The following is an 18,242-nucleotide window of genomic DNA, read 5'->3' as shown; positions in this document are numbered from 1 at the left end:
GTAAGCCGCCCAGGAGAGAAAGGAGGGGGAAAGGGGAGAGCCGTGGAGAAACAGCAGCCGGAAAGCGAGGACGACACAGAAGACATACGTACGACAGTTCGGTATCCAGTGGCGCCGAATTGGAAAAAGAACGGAGTGGGTGGGGCCTGCTGGCCAGCGCGGAAAAAGCTCGCGCCTGCGCATTGGAGATCTTGACTGGCCCGCCCCTCAGGTGCAGCGGACCAATTGGAGTCTAGACGTGGAGGTAGACAGCGTGGAGGGCGGGGAAGCTGTGAGAACCCGCTGGAAAAGCCGCCGGTTTTCGGCTACGTGGCGCCGCTGCTGGGCTGGCGCCGTCAGGCTGCTGGGGGCGTCCCCCTCTGGCCCACCCAGGGACGAGTGACTCGATGGTAGGTTCTGCCAAGCCCCTCACATGATTCTGTGAAACTCATGGGAGCGAGGAACGACTGCTGCGCGGAGGTGGCAGTGTGTGTGCTATATCCTTTAGTTCCTGCTCTGCTTTTCCTCCAGAAAGGGATGAGTGTCTAACAGGGGCCCCGGTGTGAACCCGCCTACCAAAGTGACGTTTGCTCACATCTAACCCCTTACAGCTCCAGGGTGCTGTTATTGCGAGCAAGGACACCGGCCCTCCGGCCCGAAGCAGGGCAGGGACACGAGGGAGAACGCGCCCTGTCCCTCCCGCCTCCTCCGGACTCGGCCCCTGGAGGGGCTGACGCTGGAAGACCCGACATCGTCGCTTCTGATGTTCATGGCTTTTGACTCATGTTCAGGTTTGAAATCTCTTACCCAGTTTAAGAACGGGATGAACTCTCCTGGTTTAAAGGAGAGAATGAAGAACCCTGAACGCAAATCTCCATCCTTGTCCCCATTAATCTGAGGCGGCAGAAAGAATGTGGAGGCAAACCTGGCTCTTCTCAGTACTGTTCCAGCCACCCACCGCTCTGCCATTCAGGAACTCTGCGCGGGTGCCAGGTGCCACCCACGGTGCTGCCCCCGCACTCCCCGCAAGCTGTGCGAACTGTAGGAAGGAGAGGCTGCTGGGGTGGAGAGCAGTAGGGAGAGACCCATGTTCGGGGTCAGACGAGAGCAGCTTCATGAAGTTCTGGGGGAGGCGAAGCATTATGACCAGATGGAAATGAAAGGAAACGGGAGACTCTGTATTAATAAACTAGCAGCTTTATTGCCCTTTAGGGGCCATGTTTTCACTTCAGATGTTTAAGTGCTTGAGGGAGGAAAACCTGTAAGAAATGATGGAGATCAGGGAACAGGCCTTGGCGATCCTGGAGCGGGGTCACAGTGAGCATTCGGTCAGCCAGGGAGACAGACGCCACAAAGCTCAGCAGGGGCTCAGTTTCTGGCCTCTCTTCGCCACCACTCAGTCCTCTCAGCTCCTGGGTGACCTGAGCCTCAGTTGCCAGCCACCCTGCTCCTGTGCCAGCACCACCTCCGGCTCCTGCCTTGGTTTGCTGCTGCAAGCGTCTACGGGCTCGCCGCCGTCCCTGCCACACTCGGTGCCACAAGGCACAGCGCCAGCTCACTGAGGAGGGCAGAGATGCCCCCTGCCCTGCCTCACCCTGGGACCCTTCTTGGGCTGCCTCATGTCCCTTGGGCCCCCGCTCTGCCAGGGCCACACAGCTGGGCTGCCCCTCTTCTCCAGGGGCTCCATGCTTTCCAGTCATCAGGGGCAGCTCCCCTGGCTGCCCAGGGCCCTGCATGGCCCAGTCCTGCACCATCTCTCCAACCTCTATAACCATCTCTTCTACCCCGTCCCCTGCACATCCCTGCTGCTCCTCTCTCCCCTCCTCACAGCTCTTTTTCTGTCCATCTAGTTTCAGTCTTTTGCTCGTCCCTCCCTGAGCAGACTCCCCAGTTCCACCTCCTTCTGACCGCGGTCTCTTGGTTCCCTGTTCTATATGGCACCCCAGTGCTTCCCTGAATACCTGCACCAGGGCAGCAGTGAGCTGGGTGAAGGGTGCGAGGGGTAAAGGGATCGGAGTAGCAGAGAGTAGGGAGCTGGGGGAGCTGGGCTGCAGAAGAGGGAGCAGCCCCCAGTCCCGACCCCGGGAGGAACGGCGCTGGTACTGGAGGCTTCGGCAGTAATTGGCTGCCGCTCGGCAGCAGTTCTGTAGGCGCCCAGCCACCCGGCTGGTCACATTGGCTGCGACATTGTGACTCAGGTCAAAAGGGTCCTGGAGATTCATGGGGCCAAGGCGCAGACCCTCCCAGAGATTAGAGGGCAGGCCCCCTGCCACAGGCAGTGCCTGACCCTCCCGCAGGGACAGCAGTGAGCCACGAAGATCCCAGCAAGATACACAGGAGAAGAACTGGGCTAGCAGGGAACCTGGAGGAGGAGGAAGAGTGGGGAAAGGGAGTCATTTAGAGGCCAGAACTGACACAGGTCCTGCACCACAGCCATTTCCTTAGCAGGACTTTCTTTTCCCCTTCCAAGGGGCTCAGCAGAGTCCCAGGAAGATAGGCTTCTCTGATGCCTATAAACAAGAGGTCAGACCTCTCTCCCTGCCCCCACATGATTTCCCTGCCCAGATGCTGCTGCTCCCTGCTAGCCAGTGTAACCTTGGGCAAGTCACTTAATTGCTCCCAAACATGGTTTCTTCATCTGTAAAACGGCAGTAATAATATTAGGTATCTCACAGGTTTTCTGTGAGAACCATGCCTGGCACACAGTGTGATATATGTTACCTACTGTTGATGAACATCATTACTAGTCCTCTACCTGGCTCCCCAAACTCACTGAGGGGCTCCACATTTGTGCTGCGCTCCAGTCTTGAGGCATCCCTGGGGAAACTGCAGTCCCAGCCATCGACTTCCACCTGCTCCCCCTCTCCTGTGAAAGTAAAAAAGTTGAGAGTCAGTCTGGAAGCAGGGAGATTGAGGGTTGGGGTAGAAACGGGGGTGATAGCAGAGATCTCATTCCCAGAGTTGCTTTGGTGTATCTAAGTGTGATGAAGAAGAGAGGAAGCTAACAAGATGGAGAGGGTGGAAGCTAGGCTGAGTACCTGCTTTCTGGGTGAGCTGGGATACAGTGGGCAACACAGGAGGGTCCCTGGTCTGAAGAAAATATATCACCAGCAAGGTCAGGGCGTAGTTACTGAGAAGAGGGCCACTCCCTGGGTAAATAAGCAGTAATTCCAGTTAGATCAGAGGTGCTTCGAATCCCCCCACTGGCAGTTTTCTCAACCTCAGTGCCCATTCTGACCTCCCTTCTCTCCCTGAATCCCTGCCTTTGTCCTGACTCAGCCCCAAGTCTGTCCTGATTCATTCTCACCTGAAAGCCCCCGACCCTGAGCCCAGCAGCGGAGGGTGTACACGAGGGGCCGGACTCGACCATCTAGCTCAGAGACGAGACTCAGGAAACGCGAGTTATGCAGGGCCAGCCTGGGATGAAGCAGGGACAAGGTTGTTAGGGCTTGGGGACATCAGAACCTACCACCCCCAGCTTTCATTCCAGACTTGCATAACTGGGGCCAGCTGGAATAAGGCCAAAACAGTTTCCCCAAAGGTTGTTCAAACACTGATCTTGTGAGACAGTGTGCAAAAAGACAAAGGAGTTCGGGAAACACTTCATCCTGTACGCCCATCCTGGACATTCACAGCACATTATTCTTTTTTTTTTTTTTTTTTTTTGAGACGGAGTCTCGCTTTGTCGCCCAGGCTGGAGTGCAGTGGCCGGATCTCAGCTCACTGCAAGCTCCGCCTCCCGGGTTTACGCCATTCTCCTGCCTCAGCCTCCCGAGTAGCTGGGACTACAGGCGCCCACCACCTCGCCCGGCTAGTTTTTTGTATTTTTAGTAGAGACGGGGTTTCACCATATTAGCCAGGATGGTCTCGATCTCCTGACCTCGTGATCCGCCCGTCTCGGCCTCCTAAAGTGCTGGGATTACAGGCTTGAGCCACCGCGCCCGGCCTATTATTCTTAACACTGCTTTTGAGCCATGGTCACACCACTGCACTCCAGCCTGGGTGACAGAGCAACATCCCATCTCAAAAAAAAAAAAAAAAAAAAAAAGACTGCCAAGAGCCTTTACTATGCAAAGAAACAAAGACAGGAAGGGAGAGAAGAAGGAAGGAAAGGAGAAAGAGAAGGCAAGGCAAGGGGAGAAGGGAGGAAATGGAGAAAACTTTTTGCATCTAATTTTGACTTTCCCAAATTTATTCAACCGCAGAACTCTTTTCTACATCCCTTGAAAGTAATATTCTAAGGAACACACTTTACAAACACTGAAAGGGAAGCCAGGCAGGAGGAGACAAGGGACAGAAGGAGGGATAGTCCCAAACAAGGACAAACTTGAGACTTGGCAGGTGCAGGAGTTTCCCAAGCCAGACTCCCTCCTGGCGCACCCCAGAATTCTCAGCCGGCCTGCCCCAAAGAAAAGTATGGTGCCTCACGCCTGTAATGCCAGCACTCTGGGAGGCCGAGGCAGGCGGATCACCTGAGGTTGGGAGTTCGAGACCAGCCTAACCAACGTGGAGGAACCCCGTCTCTACTAAAAATACAAAATTAGCCGGGCATGGTGGCGCATGCCTGTAATTCCAGCTACTTGGGAGGCTGAGGCAGGAGAATCACTTGAACCCGGGAGGCGGAGGTTGCAGTGAGCCAAGATGGTGCCATTGCACTCCAGCCTGGGCAACAAGAGCAAAATGTTGTCTCAAAAAAAAGAAAAAAAGAAAGATACCGGTTACTGAGGGAGATGTCACCGTGGAGACCTGAAGGCCGATGACAGAACTTGACCACAGGGCGCCGGGCGGAGGGCACAGTTTGGACTCGATACACCCCGGGGACACAGCCCCGGAGAATGGATCCCACCAGCTCCAGCATTGCTGCCCCTTCTGCTTTCTCCCGCTTTGGGGCCTCTGCTAGTTCCAGGGCCTTCCCCAGGCCCCCCTCTCCCCTATCCTCCAGCAGTGGTGAGGCTGGAGGCAGAGACTGGGGAGAAGCAAGGGTCTCAGAGGCCAAGGCAGAGTCTGGAGTTTGGGGTGCCAGGGAGGAGGAAGGGGTTTCAAAGTCCAGGGCTTCAGAATCCTGGGGAGAAGCTGGAGATTGTGAATCTGGAGGGGAGGCTGGGGTGCAGGCCAGGGCTTGAGGGTCCAGTGGCGAAGCCAGGGCCGAGTCCAGCGATGGAGATTCTGGAGCCTTTGGGACTGGCTGTGGACAGAAATGAGCTGAGTGAAATGCTTCTGCTGTCCCCTAAGCAGAGAACATCTCTATCCCCAAGATAATATCACTTCCAGCTTATTCAGCTCTATGCTAAGGGCTTTATACATATTAACTCATTTAATCTTCACACCAACCTTTTTTTTTAAAGATAACCTTTTAATTCTATAAAATAAAAGGTCTACCTCTGCAAAAAATGTCATTATCGCGAAAGACAAAAACAGAGGAACTATTACAAACTAAAGAAGACTAAACAGAAACCATAACAGTCCATTGTCAGGACAGCTGACCAAATTAGAGTATGGAATGTAAAGCCTAAAGGTTTACATTTGTATCAATGTAACATTTTCTCAACTTGACAATGGTACTGTGGTTATACACTAGAATACCTTTGTTCTTGCATAACACACATTGAAATATTGAGGGGTAAAGGAATGTGATACATGCAACCTCTCAGATGATTCAGAAAATACAAATAAAGAAAGTGTGTGTGTAGAGAACGACAAAAAGAATGATAAAACATTTAAAAACTCCTGTTGCGGGGGCAGCAGGCATATAGGAACTCTACTTTCTGCTCACTTTTGCTGTGAATCTAACACTGCTCTAAAAAATAAAGTCTTTTTTTTTTTTTTGAGATGGAGTCTCAATCTGTCATCCAGGCTGGAGTGCAGTGGCACGATCTTGGTTCACTGCAAGCTCCGCCTCCCGGGTTCAAGCTGTCTCTCCTGCCTCAGCCTCCGGAGTAGCTGGGATTACAGGCGCCCGCCACCATACCCGGCTGATTTTTCTATTTTTAGTAGAGACGGCGTTTCACCATGTTAGCCAGGCTGGTCTCAAATTCCTGACCTCAGGTGATCCACCTGCCTTGGCCTTCCAAAGTGCTGGGATCACACAGGCGTGAACCACTGCGCCCCGCCAAGTCTATTTTTTGAAAATAATAATAGGCTGGGCATGCGGGCTTATACCTGTAATCCCAGCAATTTGGGAGAATGAGGCAGGAGGATTCCTTGAGCCTAGGAGTTCAAGACCAGCCTGGGCAACATAGTGAGACCCTATTTCTAAGTAATAATAATTATCTTTTTCTATTCCTAAAACAGAATCTGTACATTAGATGTTAGAAAATATAGGTGCTGGGCGCGGTGGCTCACGCCTATAATCCCAGCACTTTGGGAGGCCGAGGCGGGCGGATCACAAGGTCAGGAGATCGAGACCACGGTGAAACCCCGTCTCTACTAAAAATACAAAAAATTAGCCGGGCACGGTTGTGGGCGCCTGTAGTCCCAGCTACTCGGGAGGCTGAGGCAGGAGAATGGCGTGAACCCGGGAGGCGGAGCTTGCAGTGAGCCGAGATCCGGCCACTGCACTCCAGCCTGGGCGACAGAGCGAGACTCCGTCTCAAAAAAAAAAAAAAAAAAAAATAGAAAACACAGGTAAGTGGCCGGGCATGGTAGCTCATTCCTGTAATCCCAGCACTTTGGGAGGCCAAGGTGGGTGGATCACTTTAGGCCAAGAGTCCAAGACCAGCCTGGCCTACATGGAGAAACCCCATCTCTACTAAAAATACAGAAAATTAGCCAGGCATGGTGGTGTGTGCCTGTATTCCGAGCTACTTGGGAGACTGAGGCACGAGAATCACTTGAACCCAGAAGGTGGAGGTTGCAGTGAGTAGAGATCACAGCACTGTACTCCAGCTTGGGTGACAGAGTTAGACTGTGTCTCAAAAAAACAAAAAAAAAAAAGAAAGAAAGAAAATACACAGAGCAAAACTAAAAGGACCTTATTGTATAATTTTTAATATATTTTTTCCAAAATAAAATCATATTGTACACACCATTTTGAAAATTTTTTTTGTTACGACTGCCAGGTATCCATGTCAATTCATTTTTTCTTTCTTTTTTTTTTTTTTTTTGAGGAGGAGTCTCCCTCTGTCACCCAGGTTGTAGTGCAGTGGTGCAATCTTGGCTCACTGCAACCTCTGCCTCCTGCATTCAAGGTGATTCTCCTGTTTTAGCCTCCCAAGTAGCTGGAACTACAGGTGCACACCACCATGCCCAGTGTATTTTGTTTTTAGTAGAGACGGGGTTTCACTATATGTTGGCCAGACAGGTCTTGAACTCCTGACCTCAGGTGATCCGCCAACCTCAGCCTCCCAAAGTGCTGGGATTATAGGTGTGAGCCACCTTGCCTGGCCCTGTCAGTTCATTTTCATCCCATCTAATACTCATCCATATTCACATCTCTCCAATTACAATAAATCCTTTCAGGTAGGTCCTATTATCTGCATTGTAGATGAGGAACTAAGGCATGGAGAGCTAAAGGACTTGCCCACAGTCACATGGCCATTCTCATGGACTCTTCCCAGCTGCCTCCCTGGGGCACTCACTCACCTGGGGCTCTTCCAAGTCACCCAGATCCAAGAAGAGGTCAAGATCACAGCCATGGACATCGAAGCTATTTATGGAAGAGCCAAAAGGGTGGACCACACAGCCTGGGTGCCAAGCAGAGAAGAAAGGTCAAGAGAAGTTAGGGAGGAGCAGGGGGAGGAAGAACAAAAGGGAGCACAAAGATGGAAAAGCAACCAAACACTTCCAGCGGAGGGAGGACTGGGGATATAGACGCAGGGGAGCAAAGGCCAGAGAGGGCTCAGACATAGTAGGGGAGGTAACTTACCAGGGAAGAACTCTGTGAAGACCTCCTGCATCAGGGCCACCACCAGGCTCCGAAGCTGCCGCTCAGCCTCAGACAACTCCCTCAGCCCCACAAGCTTTATCATTTGTGTCCCCACGTCTGTGGCCTCAGCTAGTGCTTTGGCCAGCTGGTGATTGTCGGTGGCCGCTCCTTTGGGCGATTTGGAGGCCGGGCTCTGGAACTCCCTCTGCTCCCGTGGGCGGACACGCAGGCGATGTCCTCCCAGGCTGTGCTGGGACTGTGACAAGACAGCCTCTCGAGCACCCACGTCCCCCATCTCCACAATGGCAAACACTCCCTGGTAAACAACAACGGGCAGAGATGATGGTTTTGGAACCAAGAACCTAAGCACGTGATCTACAGTGGATGAGAATATTAGAAATGGGGACTATCCCATAAATTGAGAATATTCGCTTGCTGTTTTCGTAATAACAGGGGACATATTTAGAAAAGCAATTTTCAGTCAGGTGCAGTGACTCGTGCCTGTAATCCCAGCACTTTGGGAGGCTGAGGCAGGAGAACTGCTTGAGCCCAGGAGTTGGAGACCAGCCAGGACAACATAGTGAGATCCCATCTCTATAAACAATTTTTTTTTTTTTGAGATGAAGTCTCATGCTGTCACCCAGACTGGAGTGCAGTGGGGTGATCTTGGCTTAGTGCAACCTCTGCCTCCCAGGTTCTCCTGCCTCAGCGATTCTCCTGCCTTAGCCTCCCAAGTAGTTGGGATTACAGGTGCATGCCACGATGCCCAGCTAATTTTTGTATTTTTAGTAAAAATGGGGTTTCACCATGTTGGCCAGGCTGGTCTCTAATTCCTAAACTCAGCCTCCCAAAGTGCTGGAATTACAGGTGTGAGCCACCGCACCTGGCCAGTACAAAGAATTATTTAAAATTAGCCAGGCAGTCCCAGTTACTGGAGAGGAAGAGATGGGAGGATCGCTTGAGCCCGGGGGCTGAGGTTGCAGTGAGCCGAGATCGCACCACTGCACCCCAGTATGGGTGAGAGAGCCACACCCTGTCTCAAAAAAAATCAAAACAAACAAACAAAAAAACAGGCCGGCGCAGTGGCTCACACCTATAATCCCAGCACTTTGGGAGGCCAAGGCGGGCGGATCACAAGGTCAGGAGATCAAGACCATCCTGGCTAACACGGTGAAACCCCGTCTCTACTAAAAAAATACAAAAAACTAGCCGGGCGAGGTGGCGGGCGCCTGTAGTCCCAGCTACTCGGGAGGCTGAGGCAGGAGAATGGCGGGAACCCGGGAGGCGGAGCTTGCAGTGAGCTGAGATCCGGCCACAGCACGCCAGCCTGGGCGACAGAGCGAGACTCCTTTCTCAAAAAAAAAAAAAAAAAAAAGAAAGAAAGAAAAGTACCCAGGCATGGCAGCACACACGTGTAGTCCCAGCTACTTGGGAGGCTATGGTAAGAGCATCACTTGAGCCCAGGATGTTAAGGCTGCAGTGAGCCATAATTGCACCACTACACACCAGCCTGAGAGACACAGACCCTATCTCAAAAAAAAGTAGAAAAACAATTCTTGGCCGGGCGCGGTGGCTCAAGCCTGTAATCCTAGCACTTTGGGAGGCCGAGACGGGCGGATCACGAGGTCAGGAGATCGAGACCATCCTGGCTAACACGGTGAAACCCCGTCTCTACTACAAAATACAAAAAAACTAGCCGGGCGAGGTGGCGGGCGCCTGTAGTCCCAGCTACTCGGGAGGCTGAGGCAGGAGAATGGCGTGAACCCGGGAGGCGGAGCTTGCAGTGAGCTGAGATCCGGCCACTGCACTCCAGCCTGGGCGACAGAGCGAGACTCCGTCTCAAAAAAAACAAAAAACAAAAAACAAAAAAAAAAACCAATTCTTTCCCTCACTCCTATCCCACACATTTTTCTCCCACCCCAGTTTGCCTCTAAAAACCTCATTTTATCTGTATTATTTCTGTCCTCTACTCTTTCCAATGAGGTGATTACACTATGACCCACCTGATAACTTTTCCTGATATAATTAGAATTTTTTTAACATTTATTAAGGATCCATGTAATGGAATGAGTCCACTTTAAAAATTTAAAAAAATCGCTGGGCGTGGTGCCTCATACCTGTAATCCCAGCACTTTGGGAGGCCAAGGTGGGTGGATCACAAGGTTAAGAGATCGAGACCATCCTGGCCAATATGGTGAAACCCCATCTCTACTAAAAATACAAAAATTAGCCGGGCGTGGTGGCACGTGCCTGTAATCTCAGCTACTCAGGAGGCTGAGGCAGGAGAATCGCTTGAAGCCAGGAGGCGGAGATTGCAGTGAGCCGGGATTATGCCACTGCACTCCAGCCTGGCAATAGAGCGGGACTCCGTCTCAAAATAAATAAATAAATAAATAATTAAAATGAAAAAAAAAAATCAATTCATGTAATGAACACTGTGCTAGGCATAAATATAAACTCACAAACCCTATCTTCAAGAACTCACCATCTAGGAATAACAGCAATATAACAACTACACTGTTGTAAGTTGGTGAGTTCAGTGATATTCACTGGCCGTATTTTTTTAAAGGTAAAATATCAGCAAATAAGGAAAAACGCTGGGCACAGTGGCTCATGCCTAATCTCAACACTTTGGGAGGCCTAGGCAGGTGGGTCCCCTGAGGTCAGGAATTCAAGACCAGCCTGATCAACATGGCAAAACCCCATCTCCACTAAAAATACAAAATTAGCTGGATATGGTGGCGCATGCTTGTAATCCCAGCTACTCAGGAGGCAATTGCCTGAACCTGGGAGGTGGAGGTTACTGTGAGCCGAGATTGTGCATTGCACTCCAGTCTGGACAACAAGAGTGAATCTCCGTCGCAAAAAAAAAAGGAGGGAAAACAGGACTGCTTTAGGGAATAGGTCCATATTCTTTTATATCCTCCAATGGTAAAACTGGACCCTCATCTTGTTTATAAAAAGGTACCTGCTACAGTAAGGTAGCACCAAGACAGAATGGTGCTAGCATAAAGATAGACATTCAGATGAAGGGAGTGGAACTGAAACCCTGATTTGAACAACGCTGTCTGTCTGGGTAACAAAGCAAGACTCCGTCTCAAAAAAAAAAAAAAAGACGACGGCCGGGCACGGTGGCTCAGGCCTGTAATCCCAGCACTTTGGGAGGCCGAGACGGGCGGATCACGAGGTCAGGAGATCGAGACCATCCTGGCTAACACGGTGAAACCCCATCTCTACTAAAAAATACAAAAAACTAGCCGGGCAAGGTGGCGGGCGCCTGTAGTCCCAGCTACTCGGGAGGCTGAGGCAGGAGAAGGGCGTGAACCTGGGAGGCGGAGCTTGCAGTGAGCTGAGATCCAGCCACTGCGCTCCAGCCTGGGCAACAGAGCGAGACTCCGTCTCAAAAAAAAAGACTAGCATGCAGTGATGTGATTATAGCTCACTGTAGCCTTGAATTCCTGGGCTCAAGAGAACCTCCCGCCTCAGCCTCCTCAGTAGCTGGGATTATAGGGGCACACCACCACACCCAGACTTACTTCTACCCTTATGCCAAACACAGCAAAGAACCGAAGTGAAGCCAAGGACAAAGTTAGCTACTTGGACCTGCCCAGGCCAGTCTTCTGACTCTAATCAACCACAGTTTACCAGACTGCAGTACAACACCAAGTTTGTAACCACAGCCCCAGCTAGAGATAAAGTGTCCCTTTCACCGGGCTTGTGTGTGCTCATATTTTTCTCCAAAACCTCACAGAAGGCATTAAGGAGGGCAGGATTAGCAGATTCAGAAGACTGTGTCAGCTGGGCATGGTAGCTCATGACTGTAATCCCAGCACTTTGGGAGGCCGAGGTGGGCAGATCACCTGAGGTCAGAAGTTCGAGACCAGCCTGGCCAACATGGTGAAACCTGGTCTCTACTAAAAATACAAAAATTAGCCAGGTGTGGTGGCGCGCGCCTGCGGTCCCAGGTACTCGGGCAGCTGAGGCCGGAGAATTGCTTGGTGGGATTACAGGCATCGGCCACCACACCCAGCTAATTTTTGTATTTGTAGTAGAGAGAGGGTTTCACCATGTTGGTCAGGCTGGTCTTGAACTCCTGACCTTAGGTGATCCTCCCACCTCAGCCTCCCAAAGTGCTGGAATTACAGGCGTAAGCCACTGTGCCTGACCGAGAAAAATACTTTTCCTAAAGGCCTCCTCAGTAAACTTCTACTTATATCTCAGTGGCCAGAATTCTATCACCAAAAAACTCCCTCTAAAAAAAAAAAGGAAAAAGAAAAGACATTTTTCTCAGAAAAAAAGGAAAAAAAAATAGGAGGATGGAACTTAGACTGAGGTGACAATAACCTTTTATTTTTTTGAGACAGAGTTTCGCTCTTGTTGCCCAGGTTGGAGTGCAATGTCAGCTCACCACAACCTCCACCTCCCAGGTTCAAGCGATTCTCCTGCCTCAGCCTCCGGAGTAGCTGGGACTACAGGCACCCGCCACGGCGCCCAGCTAATTTTTTTGTATTTTCAGTAGAGACCAGGTTTCACTGTGTTAGCCAGGATGGTCTCAATCTCCTGACCTCGTGATCCGCCCGCCTCAGCCTCCCAAAGTGCTGGGATTACAGGCGTGAGCCACCGCGCCCAGCCGACACTAACCTTTTATGCTCTGCCATACAACCTGCCCCTACTTCTTACCTGAAATATAGGGCAGCAGTATCCCAACTATGAAGAGCCACATGCCAATAATGGCAGAGCAGGAAAACAGCAAAGCCCTGAACTGTCCAGGTCTGGACTTCTTGTTACATGAGAAAAACTAAGCTCCTATTGTTTAAGCCATTTGTAGTTGGGTTGCTGAATGCAATCCCTAACAAACACAGGCTCCACCCCATTCTAAAAGATAACCTGGGCTGCAAAGGGTATTTGGGATCACCTAAGCCATGCCTACATAACAAGAGTGCAGCCTCACAACCACAGTATGACCAAGGAACACAGCACCTCAACAGTGAACTTTTTTCAAGGGACCGAAGAGATTCTAACAAAGCCTACATGGAGGCAACACAAAAAGCATGAGCTTGTTTAACACTCTCCAAAGGAGAGGGTGTTCTAACCAAACAACCTCAGTACCTCTCAGTGTAAGTTAATAAACTGCTAACTGGTTTATCAACCAGGTTCTTGTAGAGTTGATCCAATGGTATGTTGTTCTTTAAGCACCAACTTTCACTATAATTACTTGTTTGTTTACTTTCTCCTCTAGACTATAGGCTCTGTAAGAGCAGGGACCATATCTATCCCATTCACTACTAAGAATGCAGCCCTAAGCATAGTGCCTAGCACAAAGTTAGCTGTGAATAAATATTTGGCAAAGAATTCACTGAATCAATAAATGACACACACAAAAAAATCTCCCAATGACTAACTCTGGTGAAGTGATAAAATCCAAGGGGTGCGACTGGAAGCAGTGGCTCATGCCCGTGATCCCAGCACTTTGGGAGGTTGAGGCGTGCAGATCACCTAAGGTCAGGAGTTTGAGACCAGCCTGGCCAACATGGTGAAACCCCATCTCTACTAAAAATACAAAAATTAGCTGGGCGTGGTGGCATGCACCTGTAATCCCAGCTGCTCGGGAGGTTAAGGTGTGAGAATTGCTGGAACGCAGGAGGCAGACGTCGCCGTGAGCCAAGATTATGCCACTGCACTGAAAAAAATAATAAAAATAGGCCAGGCGCGGTGGCTCAAGTCTGTAATCCCAGCACTTTGGGAGGCCGAGACGGGCGGATCATGAGGTCAGGAGATCGAGACCATCCTGGCTAACACGGTGAAACCCCGTCTCTACTAAAAATACAAGAAAATTAGCCGGGCGAGGTGGCGGGCGCCTGTAGTCCCAGCTACTCGGGAGGCTGAGGCAGGAGAATGCCGTGAACCCGGGGGAGCGGAGCTTGCAGTGAGCCGAGATCGCGCCACTGCACTCCAGCCTGGGGCACAGAGCAAGACTCCGCGTCAAAAAATAATAATAATAATAATAATAATAATAATAATAAAAATAAAAATTCAGGCCAGGCGTGGTGGCTCAAGCCTGTAATCCCAGCACTTTGGGAGGCCGAGACGGGCGGATCACGAGGTCAGGAGATTGAGACCATCCTGGCTAACACAGTGAAACCCCGTCTCTACTATAAAAAAAAATACAAAAAACTAGTCGGGCGAGGTGGCAGGCGCCTGTAGTCCCAGCTACTCGGGAGGCTGAGGCAGGAGAATGGCGTAAACCTGCGAGGCGGAGCTTGCAGTGAGCTGAGATCCGGCCACTGCACTCCAGCCCGGGCAACAGAGCGAGACTCCGTCTCAAAAAAAAAAAAAAAAAAAAAAAATTCAAAGGGCGGGGGAGGTGTGAGAAGCTCCCAAAGTTGGCCAAGCCCAAATACTGTGATGTCCATCAAGAACAAGCCACATTAGGAACCAGCTCAAAGAGGCTGTTGGTTTCTCTCTTTTGTCTCTTTGGTACACAGCACATCTGATTCATTCTTTTTTTTTTTTTTCTTTTTTTAAGATGGAGTCTTGCTCTGTCATCCAGACTGGAGTGCAGTGGCACGATCTCAGCTCACTGCAACCTCTGCCTCCCAGGTTCAAGCAATTCTCCTGCCTTAGCCACCCAAGTAGCTGGGACTACAGGCATGCGTCACCACACCCAGCTAATTTTTTATTTTTAGTAGAGATGGGGGGGTTTCACCATGTTGTCCAACTCCTGACCTCAGGATGGATCCGCCTGCCTCAGCCTCCCAAAGTGTTGGGATTACAGGCGTGAGCCATCGCACCCAGTCCTGATTCATTCTTTACCCCGAGAGCCATTCACTTTACCTTGTCCTTGTCCATGACAACACTGGCCACAGGTCCAAATGCTTGGAAATACTCAGAGAGCTGAGCAGAATCCACATCCCTGGGAAAGCCACTGACAAATACACTTCGAAGTCCCTGGGCCTTTCTCGCAGCTCGTAGTTCCACCAGGTGCCGGTGCTTTCTGCCTCCCAAGTGGGCATCAAGGCTGGGTCCTGCAAAGACAAGTGTGAGATAAAAACATCCAAAGCACTCTTCAGCGTGTCTGCCTTTGCTCTCTGCATACCTAAATCTTACTGATCCTTCCAAGCCACAGAAACTGTGACCTTTGACTAAACAAAGTCTTGGCTCCTTTCACCTTCCTCTCTTATACATTTGTCTAAATAGTACATTCTTTTTAAAAAAAATTTTTTTTAAAGTCTCACTGTCACCCCCGCTGGAGTTCAGTGGCACAGTCTCCACTCACTGCAATTTCTGCCGCCCAGGTTCTACAAATTCTCCTGCCTCAGCCTCCTGAGTAGCTGGGACTACAGGTGTGTGTCACCACGCCTAGCTAATTTTTGTATTTTTAGTAGAGACAGGTTCCCAGGAGAACTGGCTACACTATAAGTATTTCGTTTATTTTTACTTAAAGAACTGTGTGATAGTAAAGTCCTTCTTAAACCACCTATTTGTGCTAGGTAGAGCTGGAAAGAAATTAACAGGTAACTTATCCAGGTCATCTACAGAAGAACTAAAAAAATTCAGATCCTAGAATACTTCGTGGATCATCTCTGGACATGGTATGATACAGTGATGTCAAGGGCAGGATCTGAAATCACATTGCCCAAGTTCAAATCCCAGCTCTGTCAAGCTGTGTGAGACCTTGGTCAAGTCATGAAACCTCACTATGCTTCAACTTCCTCAGATATAAAATGGAAATAACAGTATCTAGCACCTCACACACAGGTATTATTCACATGTATCACTTGGCAGAGAGTCAGGTACATGGTAAATGTTGAAAAACTAGCCATTGCTATTATTTTATTATGAGTTAGCTGCTTGATGTCACTAAAGTAAATGTGGGGCCAAGGAAGACTCCTACGTTTCTGGCTTGGCTTACTGGATGAACAGTGATAGTGCCATTCACAGAGAAAAGGAAGAATGGAAGTAGACCCTGTTTAGGGAAGATTGTGATTCCAGACTTCAAAAGTAGGGCCGGGCACATTGGCTCACACCTGTAATCCCAGCACTTTGGGAGGCCAAGATGGGAAGATCGCTTGAGGCCAGGAGTTGGAGACCAGCCTAGGCAACACGGTGAAACCCCATCTCTACAAAAAATTAAAAAATTAGACAAGGCCGGGCGTGGTGGCTCACGCCTATAATCCCAACACGTTGAGAGGCGGAGGTGGGCGGATCACGGGATCAGGAGACCAAGACCATCCTGGCTAACACGGTGAAACCCCGTCTCTACTAAAAATAAAAAAAATAGCCGGGCATGGTGGTGGGCACCTGTAGTCCCAGCTACTCGGGAGGCTGAGGCAGGAGAATGGCGTGAACCTGGGAGGTGGAGCTTGCAGTGAACCGAGATGGCGCCACTGCACTCCCAGCCTGGGCGACAGAGTGAGACTCCGTCTCAAAAAAAAAAAAAAAAAAAAAATTAGCCAAGTATGGTGGTACACGCTTGTAGACCCAACTACTTGGGAGGCTAGCTGGGGGTATCACTCTGCAGCTGAGGTTGAGGCTGCAGTGAGCCGAGATCACACCACTGCACCGCAGCCTGGGTGACAGAGCGAGACCTTGTCTCAAAAAAAAAAAAAAAAAAAAAGTGGAATTTGAAGTTACAGTGAACCCCTTCTCTGTCATACAAGAACCTTGTCCATTTTTCCAAACCCATCTTCTGTCCCTTCCTCACTGGTATCTTATGGTCTAGTCATTCATGCCATCTATTTCATCCGTCCCCGCCTTTGAGTAGGTCCTCTGTAGGGCTTCTCTGATTTAGTTATTGATTCTCTGTGGTCCCACAGTTCTCCAAACATATCTATAAAGCATTGAAACTTTCTCCATCTCTAAACGGTGAGCTCCTTCATCTCTGAACCCCCTTCCCCCACCCTAAAGATCAGCAGAATACCAGGCACAGAGCATATGTCCAATAGATGATGGTTAAAGAAGGAATAAAACAATGAAACGCGTTGTGGAGATTTCGTATACTGAGAAGGAGTGTAATGTGGTGGGACTTTCCCGACTCTCCAAATCCCCTCGGACTTGCGGAGTAAAAACGCAGGTGAGAGACCCTACCAACCGACCTGACAGGAACGATTACCTATAACCCTAACTTTCGCCAGGATCAAAAGACGAAAGCCCGCAACCACCCGGGTCCCTCACTAGCCACCGCTTACGGTTGGCTGTAGTAACGTGGCAGAGGCAGCAGCGGAAACCCCCACGTGGCAGCGATTCGACATCCGAATCCACCGCCGCCATAGCGACTCTCCTGTACCGACAAAAACACAAGCACCTCTGCCACGACCGGAACCCACTTCTCTGAAGCTCAACGCGCTCGGAAGCTACTTCCGCCGGTCCGATAGGAAGTGACATAAGTCGTCCAATTGAGCGGACACACTCCTCCGGAAACCAAGCTCCTTCGACTCCGGGTTCCGTTCCTAGCCGCTGTCGAGTCCCCGCCCGTTTTAGGAAAAGCCGCGCGTTACGATGCTTATCTGCATGCGGCAAGCCGATTGGTGTGCTTTAAGCTGTTCAGGCGTTGATTGGCCCAAAGCGTCGTGAATATTTATGACAGCAGCCACAAAGGCCGGCGCCGGGTAGCGTCTAGCTGCAGCTCCTTCACCCCGCAGTAGATACCCTTGTGTCTGTACCCTCGACCCTTATTTACCCGACGAATAAAGGCAGAGGATCGGCGGCTTCCAATCCTTTGCCCCACGGAGCCCAGGGCTGTTCCTGGACTTCCAACCTTTTCAGGGCTGTTATTCCCTCCCTCCACCCCCTGTCCTCTCGCAAAACGGGTGTTCTGCGACTGCTTCTAGCCCTGGTTGGGGAGCTCTGCCACCACCGGGCACCTTCCGGACTCCACAAGGTCCCTGGAGCCAGGCCCATTCCTTCCGCAGTAGTGGGCTGCGTGGTGTACTCCCGAGGAGCCAGAGCCACTGGCGTACCCCAGAGCAGTGCGACAAGACAAAACCGAGTACCGGTAACTGAGTGAAGACACTGGAGGGGGCGAATGCTGTCAAAGCCCATCTGGTATAATTGTCAGTTCCTCCCAACACCGCCGAGGTGTAGGCTCAGTACAGGGAGGGACTAGAGGAGCTGGGGATGCCCTAGGGACAGGGATCATAAGGAGGTGGAGAGGACTTTCAGATGGGCTCAGCCCACAGCTTTGAATGGCGCAAAGAGCAGTGGACCGAAGGCAGACACCATGGTCTTTGACCTTGAGCGAGTCACAACTGCCGAGGCTGTTCCCCATCTCTAAAGGAAGTGCCCAAGGAGCATATAGTAGGCTGAACTTCTTGTTGTCTCTCCTAAGGTGTTCCTTCTAATGGGCCCTGCTCAGGCATCTAATCTCAGTGTCCCAAACCTTTCAGGCAGGAAACGGTGC

General features: G+C 50.6%; 1 protein-coding gene and 2 long non-coding RNA genes across 7 annotated transcripts in view; 2 read left to right on the top strand and 1 right to left on the bottom strand.

Annotated features, from left to right (window-relative positions):
* The first annotated feature begins 262 nt into the window (after positions 1 to 262).
* On the top strand, positions 263 to 1,205 carry LOC102141470 (uncharacterized). The gene is made up of 2 exons (XR_283763.4): positions 263 to 389; positions 591 to 1,205. It is a non-coding gene; the product is annotated as an uncharacterized lncRNA (long non-coding RNA).
* On the bottom strand, positions 1,161 to 17,201 carry TUT1 (terminal uridylyl transferase 1, U6 snRNA-specific). Of its 5 annotated transcripts, none has more exons than XM_015434604.4 (9): positions 17,148 to 17,201; positions 14,678 to 14,868; positions 7,844 to 8,159; positions 7,561 to 7,661; positions 4,695 to 5,164; positions 3,287 to 3,396; positions 3,018 to 3,128; positions 2,753 to 2,845; positions 1,161 to 2,341 (listed from the first exon to the last, which is right to left on the bottom strand). In XM_015434604.4, the coding sequence occupies exons 2-9, from the start codon at positions 14,690 to 14,692 to the stop codon at positions 1,203 to 1,205; spliced, it is 2,355 nt and encodes a 784-aa protein (XP_015290090.3). In that variant the 5' UTR covers positions 14,693 to 14,868; positions 17,148 to 17,201; the 3' UTR covers positions 1,161 to 1,202. The 5 variants fall into 5 exon arrangements, with proteins under 5 accessions (XP_015290090.3, XP_005577644.3, XP_065385552.1 ...); XM_005577587.5 differs by having other exon boundaries at positions 17,032 to 17,174; XM_065529480.2 differs by having other exon boundaries at positions 3,018 to 3,069; positions 17,032 to 17,174.
* The window catches only part of LOC135967212 (uncharacterized), a 68,947-nt gene continuing 64,313 nt past the window's right edge, over positions 13,609 to 18,242 (top strand). Inside the window, exon 1 of the long non-coding RNA XR_010581179.2 lies at positions 13,609 to 13,690. This is a non-coding gene — a long non-coding RNA (uncharacterized lncRNA). The remainder of the gene's footprint in view (positions 13,691 to 18,242) is intronic.

The sequence above is a fragment of the Macaca fascicularis genome, chromosome 14 (genome assembly GCF_037993035.2).
Source record: "Macaca fascicularis isolate 582-1 chromosome 14, T2T-MFA8v1.1".
NCBI lineage: Eukaryota > Metazoa > Chordata > Mammalia > Primates > Cercopithecidae > Macaca > Macaca fascicularis.
Note: the sequence above shows the minus strand (reverse complement) of the source record. Positions and strands in the feature narration are given on the sequence as shown.